General features: G+C 36.8%; 2 protein-coding genes across 2 annotated transcripts in view; one reads left to right on the forward strand and one right to left on the reverse strand.

The window, feature by feature from the left end:
* Window positions 1–20,721, reverse strand: part of LOC148569316 (uncharacterized) — a 163,378-nt gene that overhangs the window by 82,926 nt on the left and 59,731 nt on the right. The window lies entirely within an intron of this gene.
* Window positions 18,914–20,348, forward strand: LOC148569318 (signal peptide peptidase-like 2). Its single transcript, XM_088484985.1, has 6 exons — window positions 18,914–19,179; window positions 19,286–19,385; window positions 19,492–19,598; window positions 19,727–19,797; window positions 20,006–20,089; window positions 20,245–20,348. Exons 1-6 carry the CDS (start codon window positions 18,914–18,916, stop codon window positions 20,346–20,348), a joined length of 732 nt encoding a protein of 243 aa, XP_088341111.1.

A 20,721-nucleotide genomic window follows, 5' to 3' on the forward strand; every position in this document is an offset into this window, starting at 1 on the left:
GGATACTATCAGACATGTAGAATCAGTTCATTAATTTTTATTAATTTTTTGCAGTATTGTAAATTTATTGACAGAATTACTTATTCAATCGCAGATAGTTATACAATAGTCTCAAAATAACATAGCCCTGAATGTTCTTAACTTTTGAAATTAATTTCTTAAGCTACACTTATAAAATAGTTTCAATATAAATTTGTCAAACGTCTATATTTTGTTATTTCCTTTTAATGATTTTGTTATTTCACCAAGAAATGTACTCTAAGTCTTCATATTCTTTTTTTGTTTTTCTTCTTCATTTCTAGTCATGAGCTCTCCAAATACGAACACCATTAATAATGGCAACAGTTTGGTATATTTCTAGTCACGAGCTCTGCTTTCTCTGAAAGGTGGGTTTAATGTTGCAACTGGGAAGGCGTCAAATGCAGCAACTAGATATATCTATACAGATTTTAAGACACTCTCACTCCTGTTTTGAATATTTGACAACTGGCTTCAACAAAAATCGTGAAGGTCAATTTTTTTTCTTTCTATTTTCATGCAAAGTTCTTTTTCGCATGCTTTTTCATGTTAAGCTATTTTTGGAAAGGGTACACAAAAAAGGAATTGATTCTCCTTCTGCTGCTGCATATCCCGTGACCTTAGCAATATACTAATTTAAGTAATTGGGTTAGAGTCTACTTTTTTATAATATTGGGTACTGATTTACGTCTCTCTCTATTTGTTTACTTGACTACAAATTTTATTATTTTTTTGTAGTATTGTAAATTTATTGACAGAATTACTTATTCAATCGCAGATACAGTTATACAATAGTCTTAACATAATATAATCCTAAATGTTCTTCATTTTTGAAATTAATTTCTCAAGCTACACTTATAAAATAGTTCCAATATAAATTTGTCAAGCGTCTATATTTTGTTATTTTCTTTTAATGATTTGTTAGTGTTTAGAAGAAAAAGCTTAAAATTTCATGTCGACAAACAAGGCCTTTGACTTACATTTTATAATCATATGCTAAGCAAAGCCTTATTAATTATTATGCTTTTTTTTTCTCATTAATTCCAAAAAAAAGTATAGTCTAATTTTGATATGTAAATAATATCTCCGAAATTGTGTTTCACTTTTTATATAACAGAACACTTGCAAGTTGTAAGAGTAAACACTTCAATATCATAATAAAGCATTGCTGTCATTTTAAACTAATTAAATAAAATAGAATAAGAATAATTTGACACTAAATAATTAGACCTTTTGCATGAATATGGAACTGCACTAGTTTTCATGAATTAGACCTTTTAAATTCTACTTCTCTATTAAGTTAAACATTAAGAGGGCAGGGACCTAACATGGTGTTTAATGTTGGCCCCAATAGTGACTTACCCTACTTGTTTAATGACCCAAATAAAAGAGACAAACAAATAATATGTTTTTGTCATGCTTGTATATAATAACTAATAAGTTAGGGTCTAATTTTTGTACAGCGCACTTATTTATCGAGATGTAGCATCCCCATGTAATACCTTTTTGACCGTGACTAAAATGATGAACTAACAGTTCAATACCACATTCAACACTAGTGAAACAACTTTGTTTATTTTTGACATTCAATCAAAATAGATACAATATCATTTTCTTATTTTTTATTATCATAATATTTTTTTATAAAAACCCACTTGTAATTATTTTTATGTAAAATTAATAATAAAAAACATCATGAATTAAGTTTTACCATCATGAATCTATCTTTATTCCTCATCTTTATGAGACCTAGATAAAATATTAAACTTGTGCTTAGCTAAATCAGATCAAACATTGGTACTTTAGTTTACTCTATTGATCAAATAACATCCATTAAAGAAAAAGTGATGTTTCACCTAAGAAGGATTAAGCTTTTGGTTGTCCATCATGTGGTTTCCATTCAATTGCATTTGTCATATTTAATTGTGCTAGTTGCTTAGTGCTTTATGTAATTTATCTTGGGTTGGAGCCCTTAAACTCTAGCGTTTTCTTAACGTGTTTCCTTTACATTTCTTGTCCCCTGATGCTGTACTTTTGCATTTTCAATTGGAGAAAATTGGAGAGAAAATAGAGGAAGAAAAGATACAGCATATAAAAGATGAAGAATTGGGGTTGGGGTGGTAGAAAGAGAGAGAGAGAATGGTAACAGTTCTTGTTACAAAATGCGAAATTTTTTTAATCATAATTTTAGAGTCATTTACATCAGTCTCCTAAATTTTTAATATTAAATATTTTAAGTTTTTAAATATAATTTTTTTAATTTAATTTTTATTAAATAATATAATTTTTTAATTTAATTTGTTTAATTAAAATAATTATTTTAAAATTTTATACATTTTTTATATTTTATTTTTAATCAAATTAAAAAAATATATAATATTATCTAATAAAAATAACTGTTAAAAATTATTTTATATATTTTGATATTTAAAAAATAAATTTAATTTTAATATATTGATAATATAAAGTATTTTATATAATATACGATTATAATTATTTTTTAATAATAAATTATATAATTAAATATATATGTAAAACAATTTTTACATTAAAAATACATTAAATTTAAATTTTTAAAAAATTAGTATCCAATTTTAAAAATTTTAGTAATTAATCAAGATAATTATTCATAATTTTATGAAAATAAATTTTTTATTTTTAATTTGAAGAAAACACCGCGTGGTAACTGTTGAACTAGAATTTTCGCTAATTCACGCTTTTGGGTTTGGTGGGTCGGCCACGAGCTTTGTGTGTGCGTGGAGTTCACGCTTCATAAAACTCATGCTTGCTTTCCAACACACTAACTCACCTTCTAACATCTTTTTCACACAATTTCATGAAAAAAGTATATGGGTACTGCAAGGAATTTAAGTAATTATATTTGTATACTAAATATATAAAAATATTATTATTATAATTAATTACATATTTAGAATATTTTTAATTAAAAAATACATATTAATTATTAAAAAATACTAATATTAAAATAGTGTCTAAAAATGAATAATGTCACTGCTATTTTAATAATGTTATTTTTTTTTCTATAAATTCATAAAAATATACAAAGCAAAGAAATTATATTTGGAGTTACTTTATAAAAAATTAGAGTAAAAATATATTTTTTTTAGCGTCTATTATAAAAAATGTATCAATAACGAAATTACAATGAGCCAATGACTAATAGCATATAAAATGAATTAATTACTCATAACATATATGGTTTTGTTACTTAGTTTAACATGAAATTTTTTGGGTTATGTTACATATATACCTGTTACGGTGGGTAACCAGAGATTTATGGACTGGATCGTATTAGTTGGCCCAAACGTATGAAAGAGGAGGCCTGCGAGTGGGTTATCGATCCACGGGCTCCGTCCGACTTGTTCGTACGAGGAGAGGGGGGTGGTACCTACAAAGACACTCCGATGCCAAAGTCAGCAAAGGGAGCAAAACAGGTCTAGAGAGTATTGGGCTTCTGAGATACCTGAGAAGTATCAGTGTATTTATAGGGGTGAACCCATAACCACCGTTGGAGTAGTTCCACCTTTTAAGGGGAATAACCGCCCATTTATCTTAGGGAGGTTGATATATGGCTCTTGGAAGTGGTTAGAGAGATTCTAGGGGCAGTTATCCTCTTGAGGGAGGTTTTATCTGCCAGCTAATCCTCGTACCGACTTCTTTAGAGCAAGTCGTGACTATTGCCGACTTCGTGGCATCTGGTTTGAATAGTGTAAGGCTCAATTCTTTGGGGTTGGGCCTTTTTACTTGGATCCTGGGCCATAGCGTTGGGCCAGGGTATGAACAGTGCCCCTACTCGAGCCCAATTTCTTTTCAAGATTTGGGTTCGAGTATTCTACTCGGGGTCGTAGCCGACTTGTTGGAGGACCGACGTGATGGTCTGGAACCGACGTGACTTTTCGTGACCTTTTGGTTCTTACAGTTACGTCTAATCAAGCGTCGCGTCCGTTAGGGATTTGCGTAGGGATTGATGGCCTTGGTAACGGTGCCTTCTTATTAATGACTGCCCCGCTTTTACCATTGTGCCTCTAGCATACTTTCCCTCTCTTTCGTTGTTTCGTTTCTGCGATTTTTCAAATTTTCTCTTCTACTTTATTTGCTCGTGGTGCAACCTCTGTTCGAAGGCTTTCATCTTCCTTTCCTTCACACCCAGACAAAGGTTAGTCCCTTCTTCTTTTCTCTACGAAAAAATGCTTCTGGCTTGCATGCTTTTATTAGAGAGAAGTTGGTTCGTAGGCTCTGACTCCGTATTCCCCTTAGAGACCGTGTTTTTGATTTTTCTTTTTCTTTTTTCTTTGTAGGTTTTTCTCACCTTTTAGGAAAAATAATGGCCTCTGTAGACATTCTTGCTCAATGGGTCGATGTCACTGTGTTAGGAGAGGAACCTTTGGTTGATGCCGAATTTATCACACACCTTTGCACTCATCACAGGCTTTGTACTTCTGAGGAGGATGAGCCGAAGTACGAGTTAGTGGCCCCGGGTCCGGAGGACCGTGTGTGTTTTGGGAGGGCCACTGAGGCGGTCCATCATTTCTTCTTTATGTACGAGAGCATGATTACCCGTTTGGGTGTTTTCCTTCCTTTTTCTGACTTTAAGATTGATGTTTTACGCCACTGCCGAGTTGCTCCTACTCAGCTTCACCCCAACTCTTAGGGTTTTTTGAAAATTTACCAGTTCATCAGCCATGCCCTGGAATTTCCGACTTCTTTGAGGGTTTTTTTTCTATCTCTTCCATATGACCAAGCCCTTCAGTGGGCAAAATAATAAACAACAATGGGTGTCCTTCCGAGCTATCCAAGGTCGGAGGATTTTCACCCTTTTTAATGAATCTTTTCATGACTTTAAAAATTACTTTTTCAAAGTGCAAGCTGTAGAGGGTCACCACCCCTTTTTTCTGGATGATAATTCTTCTCCTCGCTTCCCTCTATATTGGCTGGAGGACTCCCCTTGTGAGAAATATGGCCTGGATGACCTGGATGAAGTGGAGGCGGCCATTGTGGGGTTCCTCCGAGAAGTGTGGGGGAGGGCCCCATATTTGGACACTAAAAAGTTTCTCCAGGGGTCTCCAACCTTTGTCCAGGCACAACTAGGTAGCTTTTATTTGTTTATTAGATTTCCGATTTGTCTGACTTGTTTTTCCGACTTGTCTAATCTATTAGCTATTACTTGTTTTTTCAGAGATGGCGAAGAGGAATTCGAGTGAGTCTTACCAGAGGGTGCAAGAAGCTAAAGCGAGGTCCCGGGCCAGGACTGGTGGTGCCAGGGCGGTTATCTCTCCTCCTCCCCCTCCTCCCCGAAATTTGGGGACTCCTTCAGAACCCATTGTGATTTCTTCTTCAGCTTCTTCTCAGCCGCCCCCTCTCCCCGACCTTCTCCTGAGCCAGAGAGGAAGAAGCGCAAGGCTTTGGAGCCTGGCTCTTCCTTGGAAGGTGAGGTTAAAATTGATGCTCCTGCATTCATCCGGAAATACATCTATCCCCATACTCATATAGGTATGGATGATGTTTATGTCCGGAACCACCTTACCTCTCTGGCTGAGGAGACTATCAGGGCGGCGGGGGTCTGTACCAAGCTCTTAGATATCTTTGAGAAGACCCCTCTTAGCTCTTTGGGTTCAACCTTGAAGGTTGAAGAGCTAGAGGGAAGGCTTCTCATGTATCAGGAGCATGAGAGGGAGTTGAAGAAGGAAGTTACCAAATTGAGGGAGGAGAGAGATAGCCTTCGGGAGAAGGAGAGCAAGCTGCAGGCCCAGTGTAACATGGAGATGGACCTGAGGAAGACAGCACAGGATAGTTACCAGAGCTTGTTCGAGGACCTTGTGGGGGTTAGAAAAGATTTGCTGAATGCTCGGACCGCCTACACCGAGTTGGAGGACTCTATTGCTGAGGGATCTGAGGAGGCCTGGAGGGTCTTTAAGGAGCAAGTCGGGGTCATTGCCCCTGACTTGGATCTTTCTCCTTTAGATCCCAACAAGGTTGTGATTAATGGGGCCATTATTTATCCCCCAGTTCCCCAGGTTGTCTCCGAGTCAGAATTGAAGACTCAGGGGCAAAGAATCATTGAGTCCCCTCCTCGTTCGAAGGATGCTCCGAGTTCCTCAAAGCCCCAAGGTTCCTCATCTCCGACTCCTATGGATACTTCTCTCCTTGGCCCTGAAGCTGCTCCGACTACTCTTCCTGATCCTGGTGGTGATCCGTCTACTCCTCTGCAAAAATAATTTTATTGGCTATATGGGGGCCCGGCCTGTGGGTCCCCCCTTTTTTAAACTCTTTATATTTGTTTGTTGGTGGTGGTGTTTGTTGAACAATTTCTTCTGGCCTTTTAAGGCCGTAAACAAAACATTTTAAAAATACCCTTTTTGATAAGGGTTTTAAGTTAACAAAATAAATACCCTTTTTTGGATAAGGGTTTGAGTTACCTTATGCGTGCATGCTTTTCTAATTTTGATTTTTCGAAGACCCCTTGATCTTTTCTGAAAACCTTTCCTTTGGCTTGTCTGTCTTTCTGATTGCTTTAAGGGTTTTAGGACAGCTTTTAAGCTTTTTTCTAGGTTTTTCAATCTCTTTTTTGTTATTCCTTGTACTCAATTTTGTTTTATTGAGTTCTTATGACTTAGGTTATTTTTGCGATTCATTTTCTTTTCTACTCGGTTCTTTATTTCGACTTATGAGTCGAAATGTTTCCGAGTTTCTTACGATCAACTTTCATAACCTCTTTACACCGACTTGTACCTCGTCGTTTTATCCTGACGACCATCTAGGTCGGTTCATGGGATTTTCACGTTTTGTCGAGCTTAAGTCAGCGCGTTCGTAGAAAGACTTAGAAAACAAAAAGGAATTTATAAGAGATATTGTAAATGAAAAAAGATCTTTATTTATTGGGGGGGTACCTTCTTGCTACTAAGGGTTTTTGACAGCCTATTTTCCCTTAGCCTCTACTATGATGTCTCGTTAAAAACCCTTCTCCAGAAAAAACCCTTTTATTTTGGGAAAAAATCATGAAGTTGGGAAAAGAGTACATCAGGGAGTAGAGTTCGCTTTTAGCTGTAGTACCTTTTTATATTACAAGCATGCCACGACCTCGGTAACTCGGTGCCGTTCAAGTCGGTCACTTTATAATAACCTTTTCCTAAGACCTCATTGACTTTGTATGGTCCTTTCCAATTAGCAGCGAGTTTTCCTTCCCCTTATTTGTTGACTCCAATGTCGTTTCTGATCAAGACCAAGTCATTCGGGGCGAAGGTTCTTCGAATGACTTTTTTGTTGTACCTTGTAGTCATCCTTTGCTTCAACGCTGCTTCTCTTATCTGGGCTTCTTCTCGGATTTCGGGGAACAGATCGAGCTCCTCTTTGTGCCCCTGTATGTTTTCGATCTCGTCATGGAGAATCACCTTTGGGCTTTGTTCGTTGATTTCTATTGGTATCATGGCTTCTACGCCATAGACTAGTCGGAAGGGCGTTTCTCCAGTGGCGGATTGGGGCGTTGTTCTGTAAGCCCATAGCACTTGTGGGAGCTCTTCAGCCCAGGCTCCTTTTGCATCTTGTAGCCTTTTCTTCAGCCCTGCCAGTATGACTTTGTTGGCTGCCTCGGCCTGTCCATTTGCTTGTGGATGTTCCACCGAGGTGAACTGGTGTTTGATTTTCATGCTGGCCACCAGGCTTCTGAAGGTAGAGTCAGTGAACTGGGTTTCGTTATCTGTAGTGATGGAATATGGTATCCCATACCTTGTGATGATATTCTTGTAAAGGAACCTCCGACTTTTCTGGGCTGTGATGGAGGCTAGTGGTTCTGCTTCTATCCATTTTGTGAAGTAGTCTATTCCCCCAATCAGGTATTTGACTTGTCCCGGAGCCTGGGGAAAAGGGCCTAACAAGTCCATCCCCCATTTTGCAAAGGGCCATGGGGAAGTTATACTGATTAGTTCCTCGGGGGGAGCCACGTGGAAATTTGCATGCATTTGGCATGGTTGACATTTTTTCACAAATTCCTGGGCATCTTTCTGCAAGGTCGGCCAATAGAATCCAGCTCAGATTACTTTCCTGGCTAGTGACCTTGCTCCGAGATGATTTACGCAGATCCCACTGTGAACTTCCTCTAATACCTCGGTGGTCCTTGAGGTCGGTACGCACTTTAACAATGGTGTTGATATCCCCCTTCTGTAGAGAATATTTTTCACCAAGGTGTAGTGTTGTGCTTCCCTCCGGATTTTCTTAGCCTCTTTTTCCTCCTTGGGGAGGATGTCGAATTTCATGTATTCGACCAAGGGGTTCATCCATCCGAGGTTTAACCCGGTTACCTCAAGGACCACATGCTTTTCCTCTGTTTTTACCACGGAGGGTTCCTGGAGAGTTTCCTGGATCAGGCTTCTGTTATTCCCTCCTAGATTGGTACTTGCTAACTTGGATAGGGCGTCTGCTCTGCTATTCAGATCCCGAGTTATATGTTTGACCTCGGTTTCTGCAAAGCGTCCAAGGTGTTCCAGAGTTTTTTCCAAGTACCTCTTCATATTCGGGTCCTTTGCCTGATACTCTCCACTTATCTGGGAGGTCACCACTTGTGAGTCGCTGTATATCATCACCTTTGTAGCACCGACTTCTTTTGCCAGCTTCAATCCAGCAATCAGGGCTTCATACTCTACCTAATTATTTGAAGCTGGGAATTCAAACTTGAGGGAAACCTCTATTTGGGTTCCTCTTTCATCCACCAATATTATGCCTGTACCGCTTCCTGTCTTATTTGAGGATCCATCTACATAGAGTTCCCATGTAGTTGGCTTTTCCTCTTGATCTCCTGCGTATTCTGCAATGAAGTCGGTGAGGCATTGGGCTTTAATCGCCGTCCGAGTTTCATACCTCAAGTCGAACTCGGAGAGCTCTATTGCCCATTGAACCATTCTCCCTGTAACATCCGTCTTTTGGAGGATTTGCTTCATGGGTTGGTTCGTGCGGACTTTTATTGTATGATCTTGGAAGTAAGGCCGTAGCCTTCGTGAGGCTATCACTAAAGAGTAGGCAAACTTCTCTAGTTTGTGATACCTTAGCTCGGGGCCTTGTAGAACTTTGCTGATGAAATATATTGGATGCTGACCGACCTCGTCTTCTCTTATCAGGGCTGACGCGACAGCCTTGTCCGCTACAGATAAATATAGGACGAGGTCTTCTCCAACTACAGGTCGGGTCAGAATCGGAGGTTGGCTCAAGAATCTTTTGAACTCCTGGAACGCCTCCTCGCATTCAGGAGTCCATTCGAGCTAACATCCCTTTCTCAACAAGGAGAATAGTGGAAGGGATTTTAGTGCTGATCCTGCCAAGAATCTGGAGAGGGCTGCAAGTCGGCCGTTTAGCTGCTGGACCTCTCTTAGACAAGTCGGGCTTTTCATCTCCAGGATAGCTCTACACTTATCAGGATTTGCTTCGATCCCCCTTTGTGTCAGCATAAACCCTAGAAATTTTCCAGCTTCCATCGCGAAGGTACATTTTGCGGGATTTAGCCTCATCCCGTGTGCCCTTATGGTGTCAAACACTTGCGAGAAGTCTGCTAAAAGGTCGGCCTCTTTTTTGGTTTTCACCAGCATGTCGTCTACATAGACTTCCATTAAGCTTCCAAGGTGGGGGGCAAACACTTTGTTCATCAGCCTTTGGTATGTGGCTCCTGCATTTTTTAATCCAAATGGCATGACCACATAGCAAAAATTTGTTCTGGGCGTGATGAATGATGTTTTCTGCTGATCTGGCTCATGCATCGGGATTTGGTTATATCCCGAGTAGGCATCCATGAATGACAAGTATTGATACCCCGAGCTAGAGTCTACAAGGGTATCAATGCTTGGGAGTGGATAAGGGTCCTTGGGACATGCCTTATTTAGGTCGGTGTAGTCGACGCACATCCTCCATTTGCCGTTTTGCTTCTTGACTAGGACTACATTCGCTAGCCATGTTGGATATTTGACTTCTCTGATGAAGCCGACTTCTAGGAGTGCCTGCACTTGCTCTTCCACTACCAGGGCTCGTTCTGGGCCGAGCTTGCGCCTTCTCTGTTGTACAGGTCGGGACCCTGGGTATACCGAGAGCTTGTGGGACATAAGCTCGGGGTGTATCCCAGGCATATCGGAAGCTTTCCAGGCAAAGAGGTCGGAATTTTCTCTTAGGAGCTTAGTCAACCCTTGCTTTAGGGTTTCCCCTAGGTCGGCTCCTATGTTAGTGTTTTTCCCTTCCTCTTTGCCGACCTGTATTTCCTCAGTTTTTCCTCCCGGCTGTGGTCGCAGCTCTTCTCGGGCCCTTGCACTGCCGAGTTCTATGGCGTGGACTTCTTTGCCTTTTCCCCTCAGGTTCAGGCTTTCATTATAGCATTTTCTTGCTAGTTTCTGATCTCCCCTCACCGTTACTATTCCCGCTGGGGTCGGGAATTTCATGCAAAGGTGGGGAGTTGACACCACCGCTCCGAGTCGATTAAGGGTAGCTCTGCCGATCAGGGCATTATATGCTGACCCTACATCGATGACTATGAAGTCTATACTCAGAGTTTTGGATTTTTCCCCTTTTCCAAAGGTAGTGTGTAGGGGTAGAAATCCTAGTGGTCTTATTGGTGTGTCGCCTAGTCCGTACAAGGTGTCGGGGTAGGCTCTTAATTCTTTCTCATCCAACCCTAGTTTGTCAAAAGCGGGCTTGAAAAGGATGTCCGCTGAGCTCCCTTGATCTACTAGGGTTCTGTGGAGATGGGCATTGGCTAGGATCATAGTAATTACTACTAGGTCATCGTGCCCAGGAATTATTCCTTGCCCATCTTCTCTTGTGAATGAAATGGTGAGGAGGTCGGATGGTTCTCCTCCGACCTGGTAGACTCGCTTGAAATGTCTTTTGCGAGAGAATTTAGTGAGACCCCCTCCCGCAAATCCTCCTGAGATCATATGGATATGTCTCTCCGGAGTCTGTGGTGGTGGGTCTCTTCTATCCATATCGTCTCGCTTTCGCTTCCCATGACCATCCGACCTTTCTATGAGATATCTGTCAAGCTGGCCTTCCTGTTTCTCCATGTTGATGTACTTTTCAGCTCTTTCCTGTACATCACTTAAGGAGGAGGGGTGTCTTTTAGATATGGACTGTGAGAAGGGACCTTTTCTAAGCCCATTGACTAACCCCATTATGACTGCTTCGGTGGGTAGGTCTTGGATTTCTAAACATGCTTTGTTGAACCTTTCCATATAGGCTCGTAAGGATTCCCCGACCTCCTGCTTTATTCTCAGGAGGCTTGGTGCATGTTTGACTTTGTCTTTCTGGATGGAGAACCTCATCAAAAACTTCCTTGAGAGGTCTTCAAAACTGGTGACTGACCTCGGAGGGAGGCTGTCGAACCACTTCATCGCTGCTTTCGACAGGGAAGTCGGGAAAGCTTTGCATCGCGTAGCGTCAGAAGCGTCAGCCAGATACATCCGACTTTTGAAATTGCTTAAGTGATGCTTTGGATCCGTGGTTCCATCATAGAGGTCCATATCGGGGATTTTGAAGTTCCTCGGAACTTTTGCCCTCATTATGTCCTCGCTGAAAGGATCCTCCCCTCCAAGGTGCAACTCTTCTCGTTCGTCGCGGGAGTCCCGACCTTTGAGGGAGGATTCCAACTTCAAGAGTTTTCTTTCTAACTCTTTTCGTCGTTTCATCTCCTCTTTTAGGTTCTTTTCCGTCTCCCTTTGTCGCTCCCGTTCCTGTTCCAACTGTTCCAGGCGACTTTGATGGACATGGACTAATCCCATGAGTTCAGTTGCATGGGATGATCCGTCTTTTTCCGACTCGCGCCCTTCTGAGGAATTCACCTTCGGATTTTTGACTCCGGAGGTACCTCTCTATGCTGATCGTTGGTTCCTTGGTGGAGGGTCAAGTCTGCGTCATTGTTTCTGGCATCCAGATTTTCTTGTTCGGAATCTGATTCCACATGACTCTCTTCGGGGGATCTGTCCGCCATCACTGGTTGATCTCTCGGGTCCTCGGCAACGGCGCCAATGTTACGGTGGGTAACCGGAGATTTATGGACTGGATCGTATTAGTTGGCCCAAACGTATGAAAGAGGAGGCCTGCGAGTGGGTTATCGATCCACGGGCTCCGTCCGACTTGTTCGTACGAGGAGAGGGGGTGGTACCTGCAAAGACACTCCGATGCCAAAGTCAGCAAAGGGAGCAAAACAGGTCTAGAGAGTATTGGGCTTCTGAGATACCTGAGAAGTGTCAGTGTATTTATAGGGGTGAACCCATAACCACCGTTGGAGTAGTTCTACCTTTTAAGGGGAATAACCGTCCCTTTATCTTAGGGAGGTTGAGATATGGCTCTTGGAAGTGGTTAGAGAGATTCTAGGGGCAGTTATCCTCTTGAGGGAGGTTTTATCTGCCAGCTAATCCTCGTACCGACTTCTTTAGAGCAAGTCGTGACTATTGCCGATTTCGTGGCATCTGGTTTGAGTAGTGTAAGGCTCAATTCTTTGGGGTTGGGCCTTTTTACTTGGATCCTGGGCCTTAGCGTTGGGTCAGGGTATGAACAATACCAAAATCAGCCACTAAAGTCAGTTATCAGTATAAAATACATGTTAGAATATAAATACACATTGAAAATAAATTAAATCACAAATATATTTATACACAAATACATTGATGACTAATTTTAATAACTGATTTTAGTGTATAAATAACATTTCTCTTTAAAGATATATTTTAGTTAAATCTTTAAAATAATCAAAATTTTCATAGCAGAATAAATAAACTTTTTAAAGTAAAATAATTAAATATTTTATCAACACAAAAACTCAATTATTGCTATATTTTATTATAAATATAATTATATAAATTATTCTGTATTCACATATAATTAACCAATTTCTGTGCAATCTTTCTATCATTCTATGCCTACATAACATGATCCTAAAATATTACTGTTTGTCTCCTAGTGAGTACGAAATATCTCCGTATGTAACTCTTAAGTTTTAAGTCTTTTTATACAAATAACAAAAAGTAACAATATCTAACTTAATTTATCTTTTAATTATTTTTAGAGTGGCCCCAAATGAAAAAGGAACAAGTCGTACATTATTTTATCGATTCAAAGATACATCACGCTGTTGTACGGTTTTGTGGTCCAGCCTCCCATTTGCACTAGTCATTTCACTCATTTGACTCATTTTCCATTGGAAAGGAAGAAATCAAAATAGATAGAAAAATGATATAAACGTGCTTTAGTTTAAATACTTTTATGGAATAAAACTTTTACGGTATAATTTATTTATATACTACCATATTAGTTGTTATAGTTATTTTCAATTTTATTATGTAAAGGTTATTCAAAATTTTTAATGTGATTTATTGATAATATAAAATAGTTTTAGATTTTAGTAGATATCAACATATGATATTTATGGATATATTTAAAAAAAAGTTAAGGTTTAATTATTCTATTAGTCTTTATAATTATATTAAATTTTTAATTAAATTTTTATATTTTTTAATTTTGTCAAAAAATTAAAATTAAGAAAATATTTTTTCTAAAAAATATACGTTAAAAATTTAATTAAATTTTTAATTATAAATACTTTTAATTTACAAAAAAATATTCAATTAATTTTAATATTTTTTATATTAAGAATGACCTAATTATAAAACTAAAAAGAGTATAAAAAATTAATTGAAAAAAAATATATAAAAATCTAATTATAAATTTAATAAAACTATAAAATTAACAGAATAATTAATCCAAAAATTAATCACTCAAACATGGTGGATCAACACTTGTATTATTAAGTTAGACATTGAGGAGGAGGGACCTAACATAGTGTTAAATGTTGATCCCAATAGTGCTTCTTCTAGGTACAATTTCCCTCCACTTGTTTAATGACCCAAATTAAACAGACAAGCTTTTGTCATGCTTGTATATACCCCCTGTAATACCTTATTGACAGTGGCTAAAATGATGAACTAACACTTCAATACCATATTCAACACTAGTGAAATAATTTTGTTTATTTTTGACATTCAATCAAAATAGATACAATATCAGTTTCTTATTTTTTATTATCATAATATTTTTTAATAAAAACCCACTTGTAATTATTTTTATGTAAAATTAATAATAAAAAACATCATGAATTAAGTTTTACCATCATGAATCTATCTTTATTCCTCATCTTTATGAGACCTGGATAAAACATTAAATTTGTGCTTAGCTAAATCAGATCAAACATTGGTACTTTAGTTTACTCTATTGATCGAATAGCATCCATAAAAAAAAATGATGTTTCACTTAAGAAAGGTTAAACTTTTGGTTATCCATCATGTGGTTTTCATTCAACTGCATTTGTCATACATAATTGTGCTTAGTTGCTTAGTACTAATTTTAAATACAAGACAAATCAAGAAAAAATTAAAATATTGATCACTTAATATTTTTCTCTAATATCACGCTTAATGAATCTATAAAAGATAATAAAACATGGAGAAAAAAATGTTTTTCCTTGCACTTCTATACTAATTAAGGAAATCAAGGAATAACTCAATATTGATAGTTGTTGGAAGCACGTTAGTTCTTGACATACATTAATTGATATGTCCACAGACAAGGACATATACACTATACAGACATATTTTCTTATTTGTTCTTGAATTTTATTGGTGTCACAAGTAAACATTATTTATGATATTCAAAATAAATTGATCTTCATATATAACTGTTAAAATTATTGACATAGATTAGGAGGAAGAGGAAAAAACACTGGTTAATCAAAGCCCTCCTTATTGTTAACTTCTCATTAACTTGAAAATCTTGAAAATTAAATGAAAACTTCTCATACCCCTCTGAAGTGGTACCCAACTTTCTGCAGGATGGAGCTTTGCTGTTGGCTTTTTCTTTCTTTGTTTCCGTACTCTACCAAAATATAGTAATAGAATAGTATAGAGGTATTTAAAAAAAAAACGGTATTTAAAATTTTAAATCAAGAAAAATTAATGTGAAAATTTTATTTTCTAATTTGTAAGAGTTAAGAAGTCAATATTTTTCCACCAATACCAGTTAATTCTTTTAATTTTAAATTTTAAATTCTTAAATTATATACCGTAAATTTTAATTTTAAATTACCAATTCTCCAAAAATAAAAATTAAAAAAATAATTAAAAAAATTACTATTATTAACTACTTAAAAATTGGTTCTTATACTTTTTCAATTTGTAAAATAAAAACTCTATTTCAACAACTTTTAAAATATAACTAAGCTTGAAAGAGAAAATTGGTGATAAAAATAGTTTATTAAAAAAAAAAAGAGTATGAGAGAGAGATAGGGAAAAGTGTCATACATTTGAGGTTGAAGCAAAGACTAATGTTGCATGAACACATAACAAGAATAAACATAAAACAAAGTCTGTGCTGAATTTATATTAGGTGTCGCCATGCATGCAGCTGAATCTGGCAAATAAGATGAATAACAATATTAAGGAAACAAATTTTCAAGAAACTGGCACATGTAATTTAAATGGATCAAGTTTGCCTCAACACAATGGACTCTCAAGTAAATCTTTGACTACTCATTCCGGTGGCTAATATTTTGACTTTGAATTTAACCTTAATTTGTGCATGCAAAAGTTCAACGCCCAAAAAATCTATCATTAAAGTAACAAAATAAGACCAAAATAAATACAATACAAAGCAAGACCAAAAATTCTATGAGAGGATGGCAGCGGTGACTCAGAGATAGTGTCGAGGTGAGGCTTTTAGAGAATAAGACGGCAGGGTCTGCTAGTACTTGTGTGAGTGGGGGTGGAGAGCTTCTAATATGTTGCTGCAGTGTGTTGGTTGGGAGGGAGAGGGATGGGAACGAGGAAGTAGATATTGCCGCGACGGAGGTCAACGTGGGGAGAAACATGAGGAGATTGGGGGAAAAAAGGTTCTTGAGGACATGGTTAGGATGGGCTCTCATGACGTCAGCAGCCTTGATGGTGCAAGTGGTGATCTCTTCAACTCTGGCATTGGAGTGAACTATTCGTATCACGTCTAGTGCCCCGCATGGCAAGATGCATGATATGCATCCCCTTATGCTCTTCTTCATTATCCACATCCTTCCCTTTCCTACCCACAATACACACACTTTCTTCTTTTCTCCTTATATATATATTTTTTCTCTACCTACATTTTTTATTCTAAAACTCACTTGCATTTATCTTCCATATTAACCATACGCTTTGTACCAAGAGCCAAACACCTATTATAAAAAAGTAATCAGTACAAGAAAGAGAGAGGAAAACCTAGATCAGATTAGTTTCTAATTGAAAAATATCTGAAGCATAGCATCTCAGATTAAGGATAGCCCTACAGTTACCAAGTAATTCCACTAGTGCAAATAAAAGGAGAATTCTATGACACAACAGCATTTTCCTTTTCTTTTTCCTTTTTCTCTTATTGCCCATACTCATGCTAGTTTTGTCTACACTTAATACGAAGAAAATAAAACGAAAAGTATACTAATGCGAAAATTAGTAATAGCACTTAGACTAGCCCAATATATAGACTGAAACAAAATCAAGCGGGGTTCAATACTATCAGAAAAAAATCAAGAGGTTATAGGTTTTCAAGATAATTAGTTTTCAATTTATTTTTTCCGTTGACCATTGGCTTATGAGGGAAAATAATTAAGGTTCCTTTATCTTAACATGAGAGAAGGAATATGTCACTATTCACCAGAGGTTATTGAGGACAATTCAACAATTTTGACTCTTCCAAGTCCTCCAAAAGTACAATGTCCAAGCGGGCACAAGTGGTTTTGTTTGACTTATTTAAGCATCATATCTCGGATTCCATTTTTAAGATTGTCTCTGTGCAATAGGTTTTATAATCAGTTCACTTTTAATTAGAGCTTTTAATTTTTTAAATTTTCGTATTTTCTATTACTTTTAAGATTTTGTGAGAAAATAAAAATGATCTCTCCATGTATTAATTTATTAGGTTTTCTTTCAATACAGTTAGAATCCCTTTTAACCTTATCCGTTACGATAATATTTTAAGTATAAATGCCGTTTATTTTGAATTTGGCATCCTCACTCACACTATATATTGTGATGGAAAAAAATTTGGTAACAAAAAATTTTCAGTCATAATTAGCCAAAACTTTCCATAAAAATATATCAAAATTAAATTTTTAATTATATATATTTATATTTGTATCACTTCTAGTTAAAATAGTTAGGGCTACACTTTTGTTAATTTGACTATATATATGGTTTATGTGAAATTAAGTTAAACTTTATATATAATTATATTATGTGATTATTTAGAAGAAGAGATAAACTTTGTTATGATGATTATATTATATGATAGGAAAAATTTTAAATATTTTTAAAATATATATGTATTAGCAATTTTAACCATTAATTTTAATTATAAAAAGTATACATTATTTATTAATTGACATTAACAATTAAAATTATATTAATATTTTAAGAATGTTTAAAAATTTTCTATACAAAAAATGTATAGGAATATAAAGTAAGGTGTTAATATGTGTATAAAATATTAATATTGGAAGGGTACTATTATTATTATTATTATTATTATTATTATTATTATTATTATTATTATTATTATTATTATTATGGTGTAAATGTGGGGTGATGGAAGCAACAAGAACTTTATAGTTTATAGGATGAGTAACACTAACAAAAGAGTAAAAGTAAAACTTTGAAAAGCCCATTCTCATTCGGCCATTCCCATTCCCTTTCCCTCTCTCTCTCTCTCTCTCTCTCTCTCTCTCTCTCTATGTGACCCGCATCTTTTTCTACCTAATTCTTTTTCTATATATATTTTAGTTTAACATTATGCGGTTGCATCTTCTTCTCCAAAATGCGCGCAGATTCTCTCTTATAGCTTCCCCATCTTCTTCTCCAAGAAAATGGAGGTTTTTTATCATACGTCAACTTTAAGCACCGTGTGCTAAGTCCGCTACTTTGGTTTGGAAAGCTAATTGATTTAGTACGTTTAGCTTGAAACTATTAAACTTTACCTGATCACCTAAGAAAAAATCATTCTTACCTTAAAATTTATTCTCTGATATCTATATCGCCTAATCCCACAAGTGGATTCAAGCTTTTTTAAAGAGTTTCTTTAAGTAATTACACAAGAGTTTAGCTTTAATAATGAAGAATAGTATAAGGGGATGCATATCATGCATCCTAATATGCGGGGTATTGGACGTGATACGTATAGTTCACTCCAATGGCAGAATTAAGGTGTTAATATGTATATAAAATATTAATATTGGAAGGGTAGTACTATTATTATTATTATTATTATTATTATTATTATTATTATTATTATTATTATTATTATTATTATTATGGCGTAAATGTGGGGTGATGGAAGCAACAAGAACTTTATAGTTTATAGGATGAGTAACACTAACAAAAGAGTAAAAGTAAAACTTTGAAAAGTCCATTCCCATTCGGCCATTCCCATTCCCTTTTACTCTCTCTCTCTTTCTCTTTATGTGACCCGCATCTTTTTCTAGCTAACTCTTTTTCTATATATATTTTGGTTTAACATTATGCAGTTGCATCTTCTTCTCCAAAATGCGCGCAGATTCTCTCCTATAGCTTCCCCATCTTCTTCTCCAAGGAAATGGAGGTTTTTTTTTATCATACGTCAACTTTAAGCACCGTGTGCTAAGTCCGCTACTTTGGTTTGGAAAGCTAATTGATTTAGTACGTTTAGCTTGGAACTATTAAACTTTACCCAATCACCTAAGAAAAAACCAGTCTTACCTTAAAATTTATTCTCTGATATCTATATCGCCTAATCCCACAAGCGGATTCAAGCCTTTTTTAAGAGTTTCTTTAAGTAATTACACAAGAGTTTAGCTTTAATAATGAAGAATAGCATAAGGGGATGCATATCATGCATCCTACCATGCGGGGCATTGGACGTGATACGTATAGTTCACTCCAATGGCAGAATTGAAGAGCTCACTACTCGCACCATCAACGCTGCTGACGTCATGAGAGCTCATCCTAACCATATCCTCAAGAAATATTCTCCCTCCAACCTTCTCATCGTTCCTCCCACGCTGACCTCTATCGCGGCAACATCTACTTCCTCGTTCCTCTCCCCCCTCCCAATCAACACGCTGCAGCAGTAGATCAGCAGGTCTCCACCTCCACTCACACAAGCACCAGCAGCCGTCTTACTCTCTGGAGGCCTCACCTCGACACCATCTCAGAGAATAGAGATGAACTGATAGAAGAACAATAGAAACTCTTCTTCTTAGTTGCGCCTTTCTATATGGCATCTTCTGGGTATTTGTCTCTAAGTGGTGGTTCCATGAGAGCGTAATGATAGTGGTGAGTGTTCCCTTCTGTTTCATTCTCTACTAAGCTCGATTTTGGTCTCATAAACATGATGCATTTCTTCCACTTGAATTAATGAAACATTTTCACTTCTGTACAGGTAGCTCGAGGCGATAGGAGTGGAGAAGATGGTATCCCCATGCTGCTTAGCATAATTGGTTTTGGGGACATAATCTTATCGGGGCTTCTAGTCGCATTTTCACTAAGGTCGAAACGAAAGTCATATATATTCGTCTTCCCTAGTTTAAACACTTTAATCACTACATAAATGAAAAGAATCCCTTGTCTCATTTTAATGGTTCCTGGACTTAATTATTGTACCGATAAATTTACAGGTATGATTGGTTGGCAAAGAGGAACCTTCGGTCTGGATACTTCGTGTGGGCAATGAGTGCTTACGGTTTAGGTATGCTATTTCTATGTTTGATTCTTGGTATGACTTTAGTTGGTAGGATGTGTCAAAGGGTAATTTTCCATAAAAACTTTTGGACTTTATTTACTTTGTTACAAAATTGAGCCGGCTCACTTTCGGACCAGAATTAGGATGTAGATGAGAATTGAGATCACTGTTTGCTTGGTGTCTTTACATCATTCTCTTGAACTTTGATCTGCAGGTCTCCTTCTAACATATGTTGCTTTGAACTTGATGGATGGGCATGGTCAACCAGCATTGCTTTATATCGTCCCGTTTACTCTTGGTTAGTACAATTGTTATTTCAACATGTTCGGGTGGCTGCCAAAGGCACCTTTGAGAACTAATGTTAAACTTTATGCATGTTTCTTACTACGAGTTGTCATCGTGATTTACAAAAACTTGTATTGTTTTTAAAACCTTGGTTTTCTTCAAATGCAGGCACATTTTTGTTATTGGAAAAGAAGAGAGGTGAACTCAATCTTTTATGGATAAGAGGGGAACCAGAAATGCCTTGCCCTCATAACCAAGAGTCTCAACAATGAACGAAGTGATAATAGGGATAGTAGTATAGTGTACCATAGGTGTTGGTTTAATAGGAGACTAATAGAAACTCTAGGAGACTATGTAAACATTTGGAACTGTCGTAACAAAAATTTCAACCAAATCATGTTATTAGCATGTACTTTATAGTTATATCAACAGCTAAGACTTTAAGATACTATTACTTTTATTATATTAGCTTTTTTATTTTATTTTTTTCTTAGATAGAAGATAGTATGAGATAAGAAGTAAGAAGATTTAAGAGCTTCCTCTTTGGCAATTGTTTTTTGCCTTAGGGAACATAGTGTTCTTTTGTAATTATCTTCTGCAAGTTTGCTTATATGAGGGTGTGGCCAAAAATGATGTCTTTGTCAA

The sequence above is a fragment of the Arachis ipaensis genome, chromosome B4 (genome assembly GCF_059453495.1).
Source record: "Arachis ipaensis isolate K30076 ecotype BB chromosome B4, ASM5945349v1, whole genome shotgun sequence".
NCBI classification, from domain to species: Eukaryota; Viridiplantae; Streptophyta; class Magnoliopsida; order Fabales; family Fabaceae; genus Arachis; species Arachis ipaensis.